General features: G+C 41.0%; 1 protein-coding gene across 5 annotated transcripts in view; it reads left to right on the top strand.

Moving 5' to 3' along the window:
• Positions 1 to 22474, top strand: part of LOC121506478 (interleukin-1 receptor accessory protein-like 1) — a 555282-nt gene that overhangs the window by 288126 nt on the left and 244682 nt on the right. For all 5 annotated transcript variants that reach the window (XM_041782309.1, XM_041782312.1, XM_041782308.1 and 2 more), the window contains 2 exons: positions 19806 to 19992; positions 22218 to 22371. In XM_041782309.1, the coding sequence (XP_041638243.1) occupies positions 19806 to 19992; positions 22218 to 22371 (341 nt within the window). The remainder of the gene's footprint in view (positions 1 to 19805; positions 19993 to 22217; positions 22372 to 22474) is intronic.

The raw sequence follows: 22474 nt of genomic DNA, 5'->3' as shown, positions 1-22474 counted from the left end.
TAAAAATGGGTGACACTTTGTCAAATGTGGTTAAAAATGGAAAATATGGTAAAATGAAGAAAATTCATTCTAAAAATGGCCAGGAAGAGTAGGAAAAAGGGAGTGAAAAAGGTGTTCACAATGGGTTCAAAGTGGTTATAAATGGGCTACAGAGATTTAAAAAAAAAAAGGTTTCAAATTGGTAAAATTGGTTTAAAGTAACAGAAAAGTCTAGGAAAAGTGGTAAAATGGGTTTCAGAGTATATGGGAAAAACAAGGGGTTAAGATCAGTTGAAAGTAGCAATAAATGAGTTAAAAGAGGAAAGGATGGTTGAAAATTGGTCAAATTTGGTTAAAAATGGCGAAATGTATTTAAAAAGGGAAGAGGGGTCAATAAACGGCCACCAAAATTTGTGAAAAGGGGTTGAAAGTGGTGACAATGGGTTTAAAGTTGTGGGTTACAGAGGTAAAAAAAAAAAAGTTTCAAAATGGTAAATTCTGTTTAAAGTGGCAACAGGGTTTAAAAGTGATGGATATGGAAAGAAAAAGTGTTGAAAATGAGTTACAAGTGGCATTAAATAGATGAAGAGAGGTAAGAATGGGTGGAACTTGGTTATATTTAGATAAAAAAGGAAAATGTGGTTAAAATGGGGAAAATTAATCAAAAATGGCCAGTAGAAATAGTAATAGATGTTCAAAAGTGCTGACAATGGATTGAAAGTGGTTATAAATGGGTTATAGAGGAAAAAAATAAAGTTTCAAATTGGTAATATTGGTTAAAAGAGGCAAAAATGGCCAGGAACAGTGGCAAAAAGGGGTTAAAATTGATGAAAGGGCAGAAAAAAGTATAAAAAAAAATGGGATGAAAGACATAAAAATTGGCTCAAGACATGTAAAAGTGGGTGAAAACTGTCCAATTTGGCTAAAGATGGCAAAAGGTGTTAAAAATAGGGGGGAAAGGTAACAAAAGGCAGGAAAATTAGCTAAAAGTGGTTTACAAGTGTAAAAAGGGGTTAAAAAGTGGCAAATATGAGCTGAAAATTTAGTGAAAAGGAGGTTAAAGTGGCATTAATTTGGTAAAAAGGGGTTCAAATGGGTGAAACTTGTGCAAATTTAGTTTAAAATGAAAGCTGGGGTTAAACGATATGGAAAAAGAGGCAAAACGGCCAAAAAAAGTGGTGAAAATAGGTCTAAAAGTGGCAAAGATTTGTTCCAAGTGGCAAATATGGGCAGAAAAATTTGTGAAAAGATTAAAGGGTTAAGTGTCATTAAATGGTTAAAAAGGGGTACAGATTTGTAAAACTTGTACAGATTTTGTAAGGGGTAAAAGATAGGGAAAAGAGGCAAAAGAAGCCAGGTTAAGTTGTAAAAAGAGTTTTAAAAGTGGTGATAAATGGGTTAAAGAGGAAAAATTGTGAAAATTGGAAAAACAATGGTAAAAAGGGGTTAAAAGTGGTAAATATGAGCAGAAAAAAATTGTGAAAAGGGGGTTTGAGTGGCATTAAATGAGTAAAAAAGGGGTACAAATAGGTGAAAGTGGGTAAATGATGTCAAAAACAGGTCATAAAGGGTGAAAGAGCTTTGAGAATGGGTTAAATACTGCCAAAATTGGTTTAAAGTGTCAAAAAAGAGTTAGAAAATCAATGTAGGACCTAAAATGATTGGATTTAGCAGTAAAAGAGTCTAACGTATTGCATCGTACTGTGGTATTTTGTGTCATGTTAAGTGGTACCATATCATATTGGTGTTTGTGTTTTATAACACATTTATTGTGGTACACAAGAATCAGACATTCAGAAGCTCTAAAGTTTTTTTCCTTTTTTGACGGCACCATGTCATAGCCAATGAAGTCTTTGGAAGCCACGCTGTCTTTTCCCGACTTAATGGACACAGTTGTCTGTGACGTGAAAGCGGCCGATCCAATAAGGAAATCAGAATGTCGCTCTAATGGCTTGTAATGAACCCCCACTAGCTCAAACTGCTGCAGAAAAAAGCACAGACTCTAACATAGTAGAAGAACCCAGTCAGCTGAATTTTTTGGAAACAAGCGCACGTTCAGTCTGCATCGATCGGCATGGAAGCTGTGGGGATTACTCTGTCGGATTAAGGACAGATGTAGCGGCACAGGGAGGATCCCGCTTCTTGGCAGGAAGCTAATGGTTCACCTTTAACCCCGTTCCCCAGTGTTGGCACGCTGCCACCGCTCAGACTTATTAATGGCTTTCCTGCATGTCCTGCAATGCCTGAACTGTCACCAGCAAAGGACGCCGGGAAGGGACGGCAACAAAGAAGTGACTGTGCATCCCTGCGAGTGTGTGCCTCCATTTGTTTACGCGGTGAACACACCTCACCTGACACCTGCACACACACACGGAGCAAACACACACGTTAAAAAGCTCTCCCCGGCCGTCCTAGACCGCAGCCATGTTGACGGTGTTAGTATTCGTGGGCAGGAGTGGCTGGTGATCTCTCAGGGAAGTGACAGTCAGAATGGGCCGTCTGGAACACTCTGTCATTCAGGCCGAGTCAGAGCCTGTCCAATTGATCCAGCCCAGCTGTCAAAGCCAATGAGAGACGCTAGACTAAGGAGCAGGAGGGACGCTTTGTGCTGCCAGGGGTTATGGATGATGTATAATAGAAGGATGGTGTTTGTGTTATGAGCTACCTGGCAGGAGACAATCAGTTAGCGGTGGATCTGTGAGAGTACGTCTCAGAGGAGGGCTCTAACAATAGGCTGCTGATGAATGTATATTAATGGAGTTTATTAAAGCGCTGCGCGGGGCTGGGGCACATATAGATGAGGTTTTAAAGCCTTAATCAAATGACAAATAATGTTCTGATCCACTCAATGCACCTAACATCAGAAGTACCCTGCTTCCTATAGCTCTTCCATCTCACCTGAGAATTACTCTCAGTGGGCTGGGCCCCTGAAAGACCCAGAGAACGGGCCCTCCCTTGTTCCCTTGTTCTTTTGCCCCCTTTTTGTCAAATTTTGCCACTTGTTGCCCATTCTCTGCTCATTTTTTGTTACTCTGTACCCATTTTAGTCCACTAATGCCACTTTACTTCTCTATTTTGTCCACTTAACCCAGTTTTGCCATTTTTTTTTATCTGCTTTTCATCCATTTTGTGCAACTTTTTTGGATATTTTTTCCAGTTTTTCCCATTTTTGCCAATTTCTCCCCCATTCTGCAACAGCTTTTTGCAACTTTTGCCCACTTTGGCAATACCCTGCATCCTTTTGACCATTTTTGCTGCATTTAACCCATTTATGCTTCCTTCCTCCCATTTTTTGCCCCAGATATAGCCAATTCCCTGCACTTTTTTGCCCTTTTTTTGTTCCTTTGTGCACATTTTTACTCCCTGATGCCACTTTCATTTGTCCATTTTGACCACATAACCCATTTTCGCCAATTTTTGCAACTTTTTTCCATTTGTGCCACTTTTTTTTCAAGCTTAGTCTATTTTTGCCTCCCTTTTCCCATGTCCTCAACTCCTTTTTAATGCTTTTTCCCATTTTTGCCACTTTCTGCCCTTTGTTGGGGGTTTACATTTTGAAAAAGGCTATATTGTGCTACAGCATAAGTAAAAACATCCTTTTTTATGCTTTGGTAAGACTGGAATTATTCAGGTTAAATTTCTATATATTATTAAAAATTCTACAAAAGTGGAGATTAACCAAAATATTCTGAGATTAATCGCAACTTGAATTTTAATTTTTATCACATATATTCAAAGTAAATATTTTAATGAGAACTTACTTTGTAAAATGATATTGAAGTCTTCCTCTGGTTTGTTGTTTTTAGCCCTGTGTTCACACTGTGCTTCCTTCAGATTGTTCATTTTACACTCAGAGGCTCAAACATGCTTTGAACTGCCATGCTGCTCTGTGACCCCCGACCTCTCTAAAACCATGTGGGCACAGAGGGGACGCCCCCATCCACCATGGGACATGGTTTGTAGAGCAGTTAGAGAGAAGTCTACTCCCTATGCAGGCATCCTGATGAGCTTTAAAGCATCAGATCGCAGCTGTCTGTCAGGAGAACGCATGTACAGTTAACTGAAGCTGTGATTTGAATAATGAATAAAATGAGCCTTCATCCACACAGCTGAAGAAAAGCACTGAATGATGGGGGATAAAAGCACCTTTTCCACAGTACGACTGTAAGCTGTGTTGCCAGATCTCTGGCTGCATTTATTCCCAGTGCCCATGTGGGGTTTTAGATAATTGTTTGATATGGATTTGCCAGGCTGACTCATTCAGCAGCCAGGGGTTATTGATGAGGTTCCCTCATACTCAGGCTTCTTTACACCTGTGCAGGGAGACGGCTCTTTGGACTCTGTGTTTGGGCAGCCTTTTAGTTGGCGCCGTGTGCTCCAGCAGAGGCTGTTTTCAGCCGCCTTTGTGTGATGATGTATGGACTGCTGTTGGGGCACAGTCCACCTTTCACACTGCTTCATTCAGCCGTGTGATGTGGTGCTGTGAAGTTGGACAGATATTCATTTTGGATGTCTGATGTCGGAGGAGAGAGCACATGAAACCATTTTGGGTCTGTTTGTTAGAAATAGACTTTCATTTAGCAGCCAAATTGATGTAAAATGAATGGAAAATGCTTGTTTTTGTTTTACAGCCTTTGAGTAAATAATTCATATCCCCTCCTTTTACCGTGATCCCTTTTCAACCTTCCTCATTAGAACCAAAATATTATTGTAAACCGAACAGCCATGGAAGATTTCTGTCTGTATAATCCTTTTATTTGGATGTCAGATGAAAACCAACAATACAAGGCTTTCATTTGTTTTGCAAGGACTTCCTTCTCTCCTGTGGAAGCCCATATATGGAAGCACATTGTCCAAGCAGGTAGCATAGGTTCAAAGGTGACCTGTGGCTCCTTGTACTGCAGGGAATGTCAGCTCTAACTGTGCAGATAAAGCTTTTCTGATGCTCAACCATTGGGCTCAATTTATGTGCTAACATTGTTCGAGTGAAGAAAGATGGACTGTAACAAAAGCCGGAGGAGCTTCCTTTGAAAAGTTGAAGGTTGTCAGATCTAGCGTCTCCTTTTCATGCTTAAACAGCAACAAAACTCAACGTGTCTACACACAGGAACAGCATCACCTGCAAACACAACTAGCAGTTATAAATAACAAATATTTCACGTCATGTAGAAGTCTGCAGGTAGTCCTACTCCCTGCTTATTTATTTCCTTTATTAATCTCAGGGAAGGCACATCATATAAATATCCCAGCTGTGTCCATGGTGATTTAAGATGCTGACACAGTATAAAGGTATGGGATAAAACATACTTAATTCTCTATCCTCGTAAGAAAACTTTATGTCACTATTCAAGGCTGCCCATAAGGGGGGTTAAAGAGGAGAGCTTTCTGGGGCCCAGCCAAACCAGGGACCCATGGAGGTCAGCAAAACCATGGTCAAAAGTTGAGCAACAAAACCAGAATTTTATTTATTCATGCTGTAGCACAGTATAGTCTCTTATTAAAACAGAATTAAGTTTTAATAGTGATATAAAAGTCACTGGACTATTAGGAACAACTTATTTGGATGGGTGAAAAGTGGCAAGAATGTGTTTAAATATTTTTAAAATGCATCAATGGGTTAAAGTGGACAAAAAATATTTTTAAAAAAGCAGCAAAAATGGGCAAAAAGTGGCAAAACAATGTAAAAATGGGTGAAAAGTGGCAAAATGGGTTAAAAATTTTCAGCATTAGTCAAAAAGTGGCATTAAATGGGGTACACAGATAGCCTAGTGGTCTATTGCACTACCCATGTAGTGCCATGGCGTCCCGGGTTCAAATCCGGCCTGTGGCCCATGTCTCCTCAGTCTCTCTTCTGTTTCCGACTCTTATCCGCTGTCCTCCTCTATAGAATAAAGGCATGAAAAGCCCAGACACAAATCTTAAAAAAAAAAAAAAAAAAAGTTGCATTAAAAGGCAAAATGGTGACAAAAATGGGTGAAAATTGGCAAGCAATGGGCAAAAACTGACAAAAAGTGGCTAAAATCATCTAAAGCAGGCAAAATAAGTTGCAAGAAGATGTTGCAAAAGGATAAAAATGGTTAAAAATGACAGACAAAAAATGGGTTAAAAGCAGCAAAAAAAAAAAGTGGTAAAAATCGACTTAAACCGGCATGAGGCAGCTAAAGTAGCTGATATAGTAGCTGAAGTAGTTAATGATGCTGCAGAAAATATGAGAAAAAAGTGGCAGAAATAGGACAATATTGGCCAAAAAATTGGTTAAATTATGTTATGTTATTTCTTTTTTCTCTCAGCTATAGCCATATAAATGACAAAAAAACTGCAGGAAAACCAAATTTCTCCTGCTTTTCTGTGGAGGTCTGTGAGCCGGAGCTTTGTAAAGCTGCAATGAGTGTGATTGGTTGTTGCGGTCTGAGGGCAGGGCTTAGTGATTGACCAATTACATGCAGTAAAGGAGCCACAGGTTACCTTTAAACCTGCCTGTTTGGATGATGCGCTTCCATATCTGGAATCCTAACCTAAAACTACCGTTTCTTTAATAAATTGTTATGTATTATCGGCTTAAATTAGAGCCAGGCTTTGGCAGCCAAGCTTCTACTAATCTAAGTTTTGGGATACTAGCAGGTAAAAATAATGAGGAATGAATGCACACTGATGGGTCTAAGGCTGATTAGCTACACAGACAATAGGCACTAGATTTAGATAATCTAATTTCTCTGCTTCAACATTTGGCCTGTTGTTTATGTGCTATGTTTAATTTGATATAGAGTTTTTCAAATCACCACAGTGTTAACAGACTTAATGTCAACACTTTCTGAGTTTTGGGATGTAAACATATAGAGCTAGTTTTTCTATAAATCGTCCTAGACAAACTCTAAATGGGATTTCTTTTCTATGCTTTGTGGATGTGAGTTTCAGATATTGGCTAAAGCTCATCTTCAGCATGTGCTCATTCTGATGCATGATGTTGGGTTCTCGTTGTAGAAATTGGAATATAAGTTTTATTCGCCATGTGCTGCCTGCATTAAGGTCTCAGCCAATTTCAGTGCCTGCCCTTCACGCTCCCTCTGATTGGACATTTGTCCCATGCTTGATTCCATTTGATTAAGCCCGGCTCAAACGGCTTCAGAATACATGGAGACAAAGGACTGAACGTTGGCACTGGAGGTTTTATTCTGAGACTTTCCATTCAAATCCATGTCACGATCTTTGCAGAAAGTCACAGATGAAGAATTTTTGAGGAGCTTGTCTGTTAATCATTGACACATGTGTTATACTCTGAGAGGCTTTTTTAACATCCATTTCAAATGAAGCATAAAAATAACAGCCATATCTCCACATCCCCAGCTGAGGGATTTTCCTCAGCTTCATCTTCAGCCTCCACTCCCATATATCCTCCTGCCTGTCGGCTCTCCTGGTCTACGCTGAGCGGAGGAAGTCATCAAACAAGATGCCAAACCATGGCTATCTGATAGCAGGGACACTGACCTTCTCTTCCTCATATCTGATGGTGGTTTTTATCTGCCAGACAAATGTCAGAAATACTATTCCCCAAGCACAATCACTCTGGCACCACAGCCAACTTTTACTCCCCCCTTTCTCTCTCTCCCCACCGTCCACCCCCTCTGTTCCCCATGGACCGTGGACTCTGGGTTTCAAGCAGACATCTGCAGTACTGAGCTATCAATCAAGCTGTGGTGTAGGAGGACCCCCAGCTAGTCTGAATCCTTGGGGGGACAGTGTGGAGGAAAAGAAAAAAAATAAAAGAATCATCATCTCAGTTCCTCAAATTCCCTTAAATCGCTAAACTACACAAAAACCGACACATTTGTTCCTAAGGACAAAAAATGTCCCATTGAAAATGACATTTTTCATCCAACATTGATCTTGCATGTTATGTAAACATACTGGCCTTTTAAAGGGTTAAAATCCCAAAAATATAGTTTAGATTTGATATTTCTAGTTCAGGCTGCAGTTGTTTGAAAAGACTTACTCGTTAGAAGTGGAAAATAAACAACATGAAATATCTTTACTGAGGATTTTAGGAAGCTAGCAATTTTTGTCCTGACAACCATTAGTGTGGTGTTTTTTAAATTTATTTGACAGAGCAAATAAATAAATAATGCATTAAAATCAATGTTGCTGCCAATCACTGACCCATCTCAGGGCCTAATAGGAGTTATACTCTAATACTCCTTGAAATGTATTTCATGGAACTTATATTTTTTCTTTCTTTCTGACATTGGTGTTGTGTAAACACTTAAGCATTCAAAGGGTTAAACCCGCAAAAAATAAAATTAATATTTGATATGTATATTTCAGGCTGAAGTAGTTTTTAAAGACTGACTCATTCAAAGTGTAGAAATATTGATATGTATGATTTTTACAGGAGTTTTTGGGAAGTGTACATTTTTTGTCCTTAGAGACAAATAAGTAAGGCTATTAAAGGACCACTTAAGGGCTTTTGTCAATTAAATCCAGTGATTTTTAAATGCACAAATAAATAAGGGGCACCTGTACAGAAGCTGCTGCCCTTGAAGCAGGTAACACAGAAGAGCATAGAAAGTTGAATGTTTGGCTTTTTTTATTTTATTTATTTTTTGGGGGGGGGCTTTTGTGCCATTATTTATAGAGGAGGTAAATGGATAGATTGGGATGAAAATCATGCGGGAAAGGAGCCAGAGGCTGGATTCAAACCCAGGCCACCTGTGCCCCTAATACCCACAATCCTCAAGTGTCACTGCGATGTCTCTGATTGGGGGGGACTCCAGTTACCATGGAAATGTCCACCATGCCTGCAAACAAAGGCTGTCAACTGTTAATGACAAAAAATCCCACCACAGCCTGAAGCGATAAATATTCACACTACGACACATTACAATATCATCATTTCACAATGTAATGGCCAAAACTAGGAGGCGATATGAGCTATAGAAGATATGATTATATGAACATGTGCAAGCAAGGACCTTCCATAAACACATGAAGTTTGAGTCAGGTTGGACAATGCACAGCTAAGTTATTAACAACTTCCTGTTTGTCAAATTATGCTAATTTGATCGTTCACCACGACCACGCCTTTCGACTAGTGAGAAAGTCCTGAATAACTTGTCAACAGCCATGTCTCATCTAGCTGTATGCCGAAATACAAGTCGATCGGATGAAATTTCTAGGAGGAGTTTGTCCACATATGACTCCTGGAACAGGCCAAAAACACCTCATTTTGGGTTAATTTATCCTAAATGGCAGATTTTCTGTTGGAGATAGAGATTTGCTCCTGCAGACTCTTGTAGAGCTCCCTGAACCAAATCTACACACCAAAATTCATAACTCTAGGTCAAAGTCCCTTTTGGGGCTGTTCCATAGAAGCACGGAAAGTCGGGAAAATTGGGCAATTCCTGTGAAATCTACATCAACCACACATTTGCACACCCTTGTGTGGGTGTGTGCCAAATTTCTTCAGTTTTTGAGGATGACAAGGGGCCCAAAAAGGTTCAGAACGCATAAAAATAACAATGACAAACCAAACCAATTTCAATAGGGTCCTCGCACCCTTGCTGCTCGGGCCCTAATAAAGATGAGTGTGGAAGAAGGGTTATTACATGGTTTGAAAGCTTGAAATGCTATCATTATCAATGGACAGAATAAATTGCAATGGATTGTGGGATATGTAGTTCCTACACAGTCTTGTACCTTTGCCTTTCTCTTTTTTTTCATACACCGTTTTACGTCGAATAATGTTTTTTATAGGCATGGGACTCAAGTAGCTGTTCAGTTTGGTTTATGCATTAAAAGTGTTGTAATAGGGATTAGGGAAACCGACCAATCAGAGAGCATTTGCCTGCCTATCACAGGTTTGGGCTTACTTGTAAATGCCCCCTTGTGAACACGGACCAAAGCTGACCTCAGCGTGACACTGGTGCTTGATTCGGACCAGATTAACCGAACTAGAGGTTCCCAAACCTGCAAATACAGAAACAGCCTCCAAATCCTCGACAGCATTCAGAACTTAAAGACCACAGACCCTTAATGTTTGGACTGACTGAGCCACCGTACACGCTGGTCACTGATCTGGCCCATATGGGCTTCTGCACTGTCACAGGAAAAGCTGTTTGCAGAAGCACTGCTTCTAGTATGAGACAATTTTCGTTTGATATGCACGGCAGTATGGCTGCTCGTACATTACACCCAGATGGCCTGGGGACCAATGAATAAGGTCATGACAGAGCTGGAACAGAATACAGTGGAGACAAATTGTTTATGCTTGTTATGGAATCAGGTTGCCAGCATGGCGATGAGTTGAGGGTGTCACGGAATGGAAAATGAGCTCCCTGAAGGCATCAAGGAGGAAATGAATGAATAATGCACAGAAGAAGGGCTGCTGTCACTTTGAGACACAACTCAAGGGAAGGCTCGGAGGAATCTTTCCACTTGTTGGAGAATACGTTTCGTTGATGGTGGTTCAGGGCGCGAGATGATTGCTTTTGCAGCTTTATTTATATTCTCTGCATTATTTGCATTCAGAAAAGAATAAATGGTGGACTTAAGAAACTTTATTTCTTAACAAAGAGACACTTAGCAGAGGGAATAAAGCAGAATAAAAACGTAGGCATAAAAGATAAGGCAAAGGCGCTGCTTTATTTTGAGGTTGGTTCATATCTGTGAATAAAAGTGTGTAGACAGGAGCGGGCGTGTGTTTTTCACAGCGTGGTGAAACTAAATTATCTGCAGAGGTGTGTGTTCCTCCCTGGGAAATTGTGTACTACAAGACAGGAGAGAAAAGGGCGGCAGAGGCAGGGACAGAGACAAACCACGAGCAGACAGAGCGAGAGAAGAGGGGGATGAATTATAATTGAAGCAGGAGTCTATTGTTCCAGCATGGGAGACAAGTGCCACACTCTTAGACAGAGGCTAAGTAGGAGCAAGTTGGCCTGCAGTCAGATTTGGGGAGCCGGGGTGCTTAATCATCCCGGGCTGGGTGCTGGAGCTGACAGGTGAGATATGAGCGGGCGCTACAGGTAGACACTCCAGTCTTCCCACCGCTCATTGTGACCTTCGCTCTGACCATAAATTATTAAGGGGCCGTAAAATACTGATTTAGGATAACTGGGCCGGCTCTAACATGGCCTAGGTCCATCTTAGAGTCCAGCCGTCCTCTATGGAGCAAGTTCAGGCAGCTGGAGCTGCAGTGATTCATATCTGACATACGTCATTCTCCTTTCTTTTACCAGTACTACACTTGCACCCTACCACCTCATCACCCACCTGCAGGCTCAGACAAACCGTTACAAACATGTCTGAACTAGCCACTCAGGCTTTCCTTAGCCATGTGCCACATTAGACCTGGACCTGCCTCGGTGTCAGCCGCTATTTAAAGCTGACCAGTCTTTTTCCTGCCTGTCTTAAGCCATTGTTAAATTTGTCTCTAAAGGGACATGGCACGTCCAATGGTGCCAGACTGCATTAACTGCTGCGTATATGCGCTTTCAAGAAACATCTAACCTTCACATCTTGACATACGCATGGTGGGCAATCAGATCTGATCTCAGGTATATGCTGATGCTAGTAGCAGTGAGATGAGTATCAAAAGTGATTTCAGTCAAACACGGGCCACTGTTGAAGTAATGCACTTGAACTTGTGCTTACAATACAAAGTCGTACCTTGTTTCATTCATGTCTTTCCTCCTTGCAGGAACAGGCTGAGCAGTGTTCAAATCTGGAATGTTTGATTTCATTCTTTACAAATGCAGAGAAAAAAAATAAAAACACCCAGAAGCTTCCTTGCAAGCAGCAAAGATTTCATATAAGTGAAAATGATCTGAATCTTAAACTTTGGCCTTTTACCTTCTATGGAAGATAGTTAGTAGATAAAAGCAAGTCCTATTAGCTCCCACAGCCAATTGCAGCTCTTTCTCACAACACAGTGGTGTGTTTAAATGCTTCTCACTCATCCTTGCTTGCATTAATGGAGCAAGTCACTCCTGCTGCTGGCAGAGCTTAACGTCTCACACCCCAGCTATCTCCTTTATAGCATAAAGTTTCACCTCCTCCACCCCAGCCTCCCCCTTTATAGCATAAAGTTTCACCTCCTCCACCCCATCCTCCCCCTTTTAGCATAAAGCTTCACCTCCTCCACCCCAGCTACCTCCTTTATAGCATAAAGCTTCACCTTCTCTGCTCCAGCTACCTCCTTTATAGCATAAAGCTTCACCTCCTCCACCCCAGCTACCTCCTTTATAGCATAAAGCTTCACCTTCTCTGCTCCAGCTACCTCCTTTATAGCATAAAGCTTCACCTCCTCCACCCCAGCTACCTCCTTTATAGCATAAAGCTTCACCTCCTCCACCCCAGCTACCTCCTTTATAGCATAAAGCTTCACCTCCTCCACCCCAGCTACCTCCTTTATAGCATAAAGCTTGTGACACCCTCATATTCAGATTCATGCTGCTATGTAGGGATTGCTTTTGAACCAATTTTTTATTGTTTTCAGTGTGAATTGTCATTAATGTATCCATGCTAATGAGGCCAAGTAAGACTATAAATCCGTTCTATGGTAGATTTTGTTGGCTTTTTTCTTTATTAAGGTGTGTTTCAGTCTGGTTTGGATTAGTAACCTTCGGTACGGTTTCATATATTAAACCCTGATCTTGCTTGTGTTTCCATAGCCAACTGTTCCCCAACATAATAGGTGGAGTGGAAGCCAGCAGTGTCCAGCTCCAGCCTTCAGGGTCAGATAGTATGCGTGGATAGGTTGCCATAGAAGTATCACAATCAGCTGTGGTTGATATAATTTGGATTTTTTGACACAAAAATATTCCAAAAGCCTCTTAAATCCAAAAGTGAAAACAGATTTTCCTATATTTTGCTGCATTCATTTTACCCTCTACCTTTTCAAGCATTCTGGGGCCATCTGCTAAGAAGCATCCCCGCAGCATGATGCTGCCACCACTGTGCTTCACAGCAGGGATGGTGTGTTTGTGGTGATGTGCAGTGTTTGGTGTCTGCCATCTTTCCCCTGACTTTATAGTAGACTTTTCTCTGAGTTGTTTGGAGTGTTCTTTTGTCTTCATAGTGTACTGGTAGCCATGAATACTGATTAATCAGTGACTGGACCTTCCAGACACAGGTGTCTTTATACTACAGTCACTTGAGACACATTCACTGCACTCAGGTGATCCACATTTCACTGACTGTGAGGCTACTTTCCACTGAGTGCAAACAAAACATTACACCACCAGCATCCCATATATCTGTTGTGAAACCACATTTTCACCCTTTTCTACATTTATTTCTGCAGTAAGTCCAAACCCATCTCCTTGAACCAAATACCACTTGAACATTCACACACACAGGAGTCCAGAACCAGCCGAATGGAAGCTCACTTCCTGGTAATTTGGGCCATAGTAGCATTAGGAATATTGGGATCCCAACAAAGTCAGGGTGTGTCTATTCTTGTAGAATAAGGTCACCCAGGAGAGGCCGTGTGAATCAGGGAGAAACACATTGTGACTGATAATACCATTCAGGAAGCCAATGTGGGCGCCTGTGTCATCAGTTCCTCACGTTGCTGCCTGTACACACTGAGCTGTTCTCCTGGAGTCACAACAGCTCCAAAAGTCCAAGGACTCCGACAATGTAGGTTTGAACAAAAATGGTTATAATGAACTAACATTATTTGTTACCATAGCATTTTGAAATGTGTCTTTTCAGATGTAACTCATGGATGCAAGTCACAGTCGATTAGTTATTTCTCAGTATTATAGCCTGGATCCTGGCCCGCACAGACAAATAAGAGCTGGCCTCCTTTTATAGGACAAGATATCATCAGGGGTTAAAATGCTCATTTCTGTATGTTACAGCTTAAAAGAGTGCAGCTTTTAATGAATTTCAACTGTACGCCTTGACTTTTTCTTGACTTCTTTTGTAGTGATCATCACGCTTGCTTTGACCAAACTTTTTGTTGTAGGACCTTACATTATGGTGTTTGCATCATACTAAAACAGGACATTTTTGCACCAATGATTAAAACTTTTTCCTGATTTTTGAGCTTTAAAACTCACAATTTAGAATTTTAATTTCATGTTTTGACCTTGAAACTGCTTGATTTAGAACTTAATTTCATGTTTTGACCTTTATAACACTTGAGTTAGAATTTTATTTCAGATTTTGACCTTGAAAAAAACTTGTTTTGGATTTTTAATTCATGTTTTGACCTCTAAAATGCTTGATTTAGAATTTTATTTCAGATTTTGACCTTTAAAACACTTGATTTGGAATTTTATGTCATATTTGAGCCTCTAAACACTTGATTTGGAATTTATTTCAGATTTTGACCTTCAAAACACTTAATTTGGAATTTATTTCAGATTTTGACCTTCAAAACACTTGATTTAGAATTTTATTTCATGTTTTGAACCTTTAAAATGCTTGTTTTAGAATTCTTTTTCAGATTTATACTTTCAAAACACATGATTTAGAATTTTATTTCATATTTGAACCTTCAAAACATTTGATTTAGAATTGTATTTTAGATTTTGACCTTTAAAAGTCACAATTTTGACTTTTACCTCATATTTTGACCTTGAAAACTCAAGATTTAGAATTGTATCTCATATTTTAGTCTTGAAAATTCATGATTTTGACTTTCTTTGTCATTAATTTGCCCTTTAAAGGCATTTCTTTTTATTTTAATTGATTGTTTTGCCCTTTTGAACTAACAAGTTTGACTTTTTTGTCAGATTTTGAACCTTTCATTTATCATTTTAACTTTTTTTAAATCTCAGAATCATTTATCATCAGTGCTAAGTTTATTCCCATAATTCATCACAGGTGAAAATGAGGTTTGATGGCTCAATATTGACCCTGTTAGACCTTAACTCTGAATCCGGTCCCTACTGTGACTGAGTTTGACACCCCTGATTAAAATACAAGACTGATGTTTTTCAGTGCAGCGTCTCTGAAGGGTTAAAATCTGCTTGGTTATTTTTACTCTACTGTGATGACATTATCTCCAGCTAACCTTACATCCACCTCTGAACTTCCTGCCTCTCCTTGTGAGCTTTCCTCCAACAATTCCCTCAGATCATTATTGCTCATTGAAAGTTAGCTGTAATGACTTATCAGCAATTATTTCATCTTCCAATTTCTAGAGTTATTTTAATTAACAGATTCATTAAATTAGTTCATTAATTTCCCCACAGGTGCAGTGCATTCTCCAGAGATTCGAATCAATTCTGCTGTCTTTTATTTAATATCAGAGCGAGTGATGAAGAGTTCGCTGTGTTTGGTTTCAGAGATGGTAAATGTTTTCGGTTATGAGGCACCAAGCTCTTCTGCATTCATTATTCTAAATCAACCTGTGAGATTAACTCAGGATAAACCCCACGAGTATCCCGCCATAAGGAGAGACTGCAGCTTTTTCCAGCACTATGCCAATTATAATCCTCTCAGCTCACTGTTTAACTCCTAAATGACCATTGCACATAATGTCTCTGCATTTGCTGCGTATTGCAGCTCAAGTCCTCCGCCTGCCCTCCAGCTGTGAACAGTAACTGTCAGCCTGACACTTCTCCCTGTTGATGTATGCAGGATGCTATCTATCATTGCCACGACATTGCATATCCCCTTCAGTTTGACATGTTTGACAGACACCCTGGCCCATTAACGCCATGGTATCACCCAGCTTGTTATCACTGCATATGCAGTGCACAGAGCGGTAATTCTCACCTCGTAATAAACAGTCAGGTCTCAGGAGTGTGCAGCAGTTGGGATCATTTTCCTGCCTTCATGATTATTACACCTGCAGAGTGAAAAGCCAAGAGATCACCAGGCTCTTCAGGCTCAAAAGGCGCCATGATGGATGTGAAATACTGGAAAGACATGGTAGGACAAAGTGTTGCCCCACGCCATCGATCACTCATGTGGAACAGATGACACAATTCCCTCTTTCTCTCCTCCTGCGTGTGAGTTTATCAGCACTGCCCAGAATATTTAACAGGCGAGAGAGCGCACCCGTGGGATCTCATTTGCACAGGTGTCCATCTGGTAGAAGTTGTCTGGGATAATCTCCACATCATGTCACATTTGCATCCCGCCTTCATGAAAAAGGCCCGCTCGGTGTAAGCGGAGAGCACCGGCCAGTCCGAAGGGCGAGGGATTGTTTGTCGACATTGTAGCAAAGACCAGCGTGTGTTCTGCTAATCCATGAGGCAGTTAATGCTGCACAATTATGTAAGGATTTAACATGTTTGTAATTGTTTGTTGGTTCAGCTCAATTTGTGTAACCAGCTTTAGTTGGAAAATTAGCAATGAGATTTTGCTAAACACTGCCAATTTGTTTGGTCTTTTAACCAGGAGGGATTTGCTGCAGTCATGCTGGAGTTCTTGTCAATGTGACAGTCTTATTAGCCAGTTTGGGGGAAGAAAAGGTGCTCTTATTGAATTCATTGAACATCACAGACCTCTGCTTCTGTTCCCCTCTTTCAAACAGCACAACTTTCACAGCCAATCAATGTGTTCATTGATTCCTGCATTCTGTTAAGAATTACTCAAGCATCAGATGCAATCTTAAAATCGCTGTGCCAATAATGACCAAAACAGATAGCTCTAAATGTTAGCCACAGTGTCTCTTTCTCCCCTGTGAACAGGGGAGTAGCTAGGGGGTTTGTGCCCCAGGAAAGAAAATTACTCAGTACCCCCTTATCCAGTCAACCAAGCAAAAAACGCTGCTTTATTCTAAAAATATATGTTAATTTTACTGTATGTTTCAACTATAATCTCTTTTCATCTCCTCTATAATCCTCATCTTGCTCTCTGTCCCTGCTTTCTTCTCCTCCACCATCCTCATCTTGCTCTCTGTCCCTGCTTTCTTCTCATCCACTCTCCTCCGTTAAATCATACCCCACCCCCAGTTACACCCTTGCTTGTCTCTGTGGAGTCCTGATCAGGATCACTGCAGGGGTCTTTACAGACATGACAACCCCAGCATGTTCAGTATTTAGAAGACAGACATCCCCAATAGAGAAGCTAAACAAATACACTGAAGGAGCACTGAAACACTAAGCAGTTAAACGAAATGTTCATTCCAGCGTGGATGAATATTCACCAGTACCTGCATGCCCAGGCAAGCATGAAGTCTCCAAACATTACAAGTAATCTCACATTTTATGCACCCTCTCCCGTGTGTTATAAATTCTCTTCTTTATGTATATGACCACAGCAGTTACACAACATCAATTGTAGCAAGTAATTTTCTGCTAGCTCGCACTGTATCTGCTTAACACGTGAAAACAAAAGGCTCAATCAATCTTCAAGAGCTGTTGACATTCAGAGCTGTCGTTCCATATTACCTCCAATGTCCCGGCTCCTTTTGCACTCCTGTATGCTATTTTTACACTTTAAGGCTCCTTTTAGGAGTGTTGTACCGCTGATGACACAGACACTGACGACTCTGAATGACCAGAGAAAACCATTACTGACATGAGAGATTATTCCTCTGTTGTGTTTTTAGCAACACTGCAAGAGGTTAGGTGTGAGATGAGCTGATTAACAGACAAATTCCATTTGTATAATGTAAGACATTATCATTTCTAACTTCAGTAATCACATCATTGTTACCTGCAAAAGTCAAATGTTGCTTTTCATGCGCCAACACATCAATCATCTGACTTTACTTTTATGTAGCAAAGCCTGGTTAATAGTTCTGCTTGATTCTACGCTGTAGCTGTACCACAGTAGTCCACAGCATCACCAGCACTACATGATTGGTCCAGCCAATGTGTGCTAGTAGTCTCACAGTCAAGGCCGCCCATAAGGGGGGAAAGAGAGGAGGGCTTTCTGGGGCCCATCCATACTGGGGGCCCATGCAGGTCAGCAAAGTCATGGTCCATTGTAAAGCTAAGCTGTGTTAATAATATGCATTTTTAACCTGAGTAATTACCATTCTTATTAAAGCATAAAAAGGTTTTTGTCTTTTTTTATGCTGTAGCACAGTTTGGCCTTTTTCAAAATGTAAATCGCCCAACAAAAGGCAGAAAGAGGGAAAAATGGGAGACAGGGTTCAAAAGAAGTTGAGGACATTAGAAAATAGGCACGGTGGCAAAAAATGAGTTAAAGGGCAAAAATAGGAAAATAAAGAGAGCAAAAATTGGCAGAGAATAGGTAGAAAGTGTCAAAATATTGACCAAAAAATGGACAAAAGCAGGGAAACAGTTGGAGAACAGCAGCAAAAATAGGTTACATGTGGTAAAAAATGTCAAAAAGTGGCAAAAGATGGCAAAAGGGGGAAAATTTTGCGAAAAAAAAAAAATGCTGCAGAAATGGGCTAAATGTGGAAAAAAATGGCAAAACTTGGCAAAAAGTGGTGGAAAAAGTAAAAGTGACAGAAATGGGCGATTAGAGGGCAAAAAGGAGATACAATGGGGGAAAAAGTTCCGAAAAAGTGGCACATAATGGGTGAAAAGCAGCAAGAAGTGGCAAAAATTGGTTAAGTTCCCAAAATAGGCTAAAAATAAAGTGGCTTCAGTGGGCGAAAATGGATATAAAGTAACAATAAAGAGCAAAAAATGACAGAAAATGGGTAAAAAATGTGAAAATATTAGCAAAAACTGACAAAAGTTAACAAAAAATTGGGAGAACGGTAGCAAAAATGGGTCACATGCAGCAGAAATGGTCAAAAGATGGCTAAAGGGGGCAAAATTTGTAAAAAGATGTTGCAGAAATGGGCAAGTGAACAGGAAAAAGGGACATAAAGTGGCAGAAATTGGTGAACAGGGCAAAAATAGGATTAACTGGATAATAATAGTTTTAAAAGGTGGTACAAGTCTGCAATAAACTGCAAAAGGCGGCTTAAGTAGCAAAAAGTGGCAAAAAACTTGATAAAAGTGGCTCAAAGATGTGGCAATAATGGTTGGAAAAAGTGGTTTAAAAGTACAGCAAATAAATAATTTCAACATCAGAATCCAGTGATAATTGACACACTTCACGTAACTGTTAGCCAGGATGCTAGCACCAATGCACTGGCATAAATAATAATATATTAGAGCTGGGGACGGACCACTCTCTCAGTCTTTCAGGGGCCCAGCTTTGTCTGTGGGCGGGCCTCCTCACAGTTAGTGAAATAATGATCACCTGAGTGCAGTGATTGTAGTATAAAGACACGTGTGTCTGGAAGGTCCAGTCACTGGTTAATCGGTATTCCTGGCTACCATTACACCATGGAGACAAAAGAAGCAACTTCGAGAAAAGGTGATGTTAGGGAGAATATTCCAAATGAAATGTAACTAGTATTAGAAATATTCAGGAGTAACTAAAGTAATGCATTACTTTTTTGAGTACCCCAACAGCTTACAGTCCACTGTGGAAACAGCCTTTAGCGATGACTGTTGATTAGAGAAAGGAGCTGGATTTTCACCAAAGTCGATGCAAACTGAAAGTTCTTCACAGAAATGTAAAGTTTTTCATGAATAGTTAAAAGAGGCAGAATTCTGCCTTTTAGTTTCTTTACTTGGATGAGTCTGTTTTATCAAGATTAAGCAGCATATTTGAGATTATGATTCACCATTAAAGGAACATTTTCCTCAAATTGTGTGAGTGATTTATTGCTTTCCACCACGTTTCTCCCTATCTCCCTCTGCTGAATTAAATGTTTCACATGAAATCTAATGAATGAGCCTTGCAGAGATTCTGATCGCACAGTCTCTGATTTTATGTGAAGCCGGAGATTGGACCACTGGCAGCTTTTCCCCCGCTGCATCTGGCATGACTTCAAAATGACACACAAGCTCATTTAATCTTGCATCTGATTCATTAACTTTCTTTTATTATTTCAGGAACTCCACATACTGCATGAAGGTTTCCATGTCCCTAACGGTGGCGGAGAACGACACCGACCTCTGCTACAACTCCAAAATGAGGTTCTTTGAGAAGGCCGAGCTGAGCAAAAGCAAAGACATCACCTGCCAGAGCATTGAGGATTATATACAGCCAGGAGTGGAGCCTGAGATAGTCTGGTATAAGGTAAGACACCCTTGTGGTTTGCAGAAAGCACACCCATGATTTAATTTCTTAAGATGTCATCTAAACAAAGGCTTTTGTCTGTCATCTGAAACCCATCATGCACAAAATTAGAAGCTGAAGCTTTGAGTTAAAATCAAAAAGCAGCTTCAAAGGGTGTTACTGTATTAATACCAAGAACAACTTCATTAAGGTCAGCTATCATCAGATCTAATTAGCTTCAAAACCTGTCCTCTCTGTGACTCTTCAAGCATCAACAAAATAAAAATATAACAGCCAAAACTTAATCTGTGTCTGGCACACAAACACAGCTCTCGTTTCCTCCTCGCCGGGAGTTGTGACGCCCACGTTTAAACCTCCAGTGTCCGACAGCCCCCCCCCCCCCCCCACAGAGCTGATAGGTGAAGCTCGGGGGCCAATTCATCAACCGTGAAAAGTGTGCTGGATTAAGTGGTCACATCGCGTCTTCGGTTTCCCTCTGAATCAAATTAAAATAGCAGATAATGACTGTGGGCTCCACACCCTCCAGTTATTGGCTCCCTCTCTGTCAGTGGGAGCTGATTGAATTCTGGGAGGCCTGTCTTGGACTGCAGCTCCAAAAGCAAACCCACAGTGCCCCAGTTTCCCTAGCCTTGGGTGTTCAGTGGCCCAAAATCTAAACAGGCTAGGCTGTTTCTAAAAGTCCATACTTTTTACTTACCTGCATGTGTAAAGGCAGAAAGAAGATTTTTGAGAGTAACTGGTTCAAATGAATTTGTGATCCATTCATTCCTGGAGGGATCTCTGGTCGTGGGACAGTTACTCTTGCAGGATTTTTTGAGGGAGCATGGGAGTTTGCTCATCCAGTCGACATGTGTTTTGTGGACCTGAAGAAGGCTGTCCCTCGGGGGGTTATGTGGGGGGTACTGTGAGAGAGCCATCAGGTGTCTGACCAAAGTGAGAGTTGTGTCCACATCCTTAGCACAAGGTCGGACACGTTTCCGGTGCGTGTTGGCCTCCGCCAGGGCTGGCCCTTGTCTCCAATTTCAAGGTGCAGTCAGGGGGGAGGAGGGTTTCCGGTTTTGGGATCTTGGAATATCATCTCTGCTGTTTGCAGATGATGTGGTTCTGTTGGCGTCCTCAGCCGAGGACCTCCAGCAGGTACTTGGACAGTTTGCAGCTGAGTGTGAAGCACCTCCAAGGCTGAATCCCAATTCCCCCCCAACCCTCAATGTTAACCCTCAGTCTCAAAATGCATGATCCACGCAAGGGCTGTCCCAATTCTCCCGGGAGTTGAGTTGAGGGAATTTTGAGATGTTACTGGAGCTCCCTTGGTATTGAGGGTTATCACTCAAAGAAAGATGGCAGCGAATGCGGAGAATAAATCGAGCTACAAGTATAATTTTCTTTGTTTAAAGAGATCTAAAAATTACAAAAACCGCTCCAACATCTTAGTTTAATGTTATTTTATGGATTATTTGCCTTTTTGTAGTGTGACGTTTACTTTTATTTGTACGATCGTAAGCCGGTAACCGTGCCGTCGCGGACAAGCCTACGAGTTACAACTGGTGTTTGGTGTTAGCTAATGGCCATGTTATACGGTGACTTTCAGCTGAATATGTACGTGGTCGTGGTGTTTGGCACATTACTGCCCTCTACAGTCTGAAATCGTAACTGCTCTTAAGAGGTGTCCCATTTTTAAGTCACGAGATGGCCCTTACACTTGGTTTTGAGGGGTGAGTTAAGACTGAGGGTTGAGCTTGAGGGTAAGATTGAGGGTTAAGGGGAGAATTGGGAGTCTGAGGCCATGGTTCTCAGCCAGAAACCAGTGGATTGCTCCCTCTGGATGGGGAGTGAGTCTTTGCCCCTAAGTGAAGGAGTTCAAGTATCCTGGGATCTTGTCCACGAGTGAGGGTAAAATGGACCATGAGGTTGAAAGGTAGATTGGTGCAGCAGTTTTGCAGGCCCTGTACCCTACCGTCGTGATTAAGAGGGAGTTGAGCCGAGAGGCAAAGCTCTGGATTTCCCGATTGAACTATGTCCCAATCCTCACCTATGGTCATGAACTCTTGGTGATGACCAATAAAACGAGATCTCAGGTTCAAGCAGTCGACATGAGATTCCTCAGGAGATCATCGTGGCAGTTTAGGATGTACAGTATTATTGAACATTTTGAAGATAATTAGATAAAAACAAATCTAAATCTAAAGGTGATAGATTTACTGTAGTCTTGTTTTTTCTCTGTGAAGGAATGCAAGCCAAAGCAGTGGAGACAAACCATCGAACGGAGGAGGGACACTCTGTCCATCAAGGAAGTACGGGAAGATGACATTGGGAATTACACCTGCGAATTACAGTTTGGGAACTTTGTGGTGCGGAGGACGACTGAGCTGTCCGTCACAGGTAAGAAGGAGACTTCCGTCCTGTGAATTCTTTGTTTGCATGTCTTTTGTTGATGCTCAAATGTTGGTATTTACTGAAAGAGGTACAGACAGAATGTCAGAGT

Source organism: Cheilinus undulatus, linkage group 24 (assembly GCF_018320785.1).
Source record: "Cheilinus undulatus linkage group 24, ASM1832078v1, whole genome shotgun sequence".
Lineage (NCBI taxonomy): Eukaryota > Metazoa > Chordata > Actinopteri > Labriformes > Labridae > Cheilinus > Cheilinus undulatus.
The sequence above is the reverse complement of the archived record's forward strand: the minus strand, read 5'-3'. Positions and strand labels throughout refer to the sequence as shown.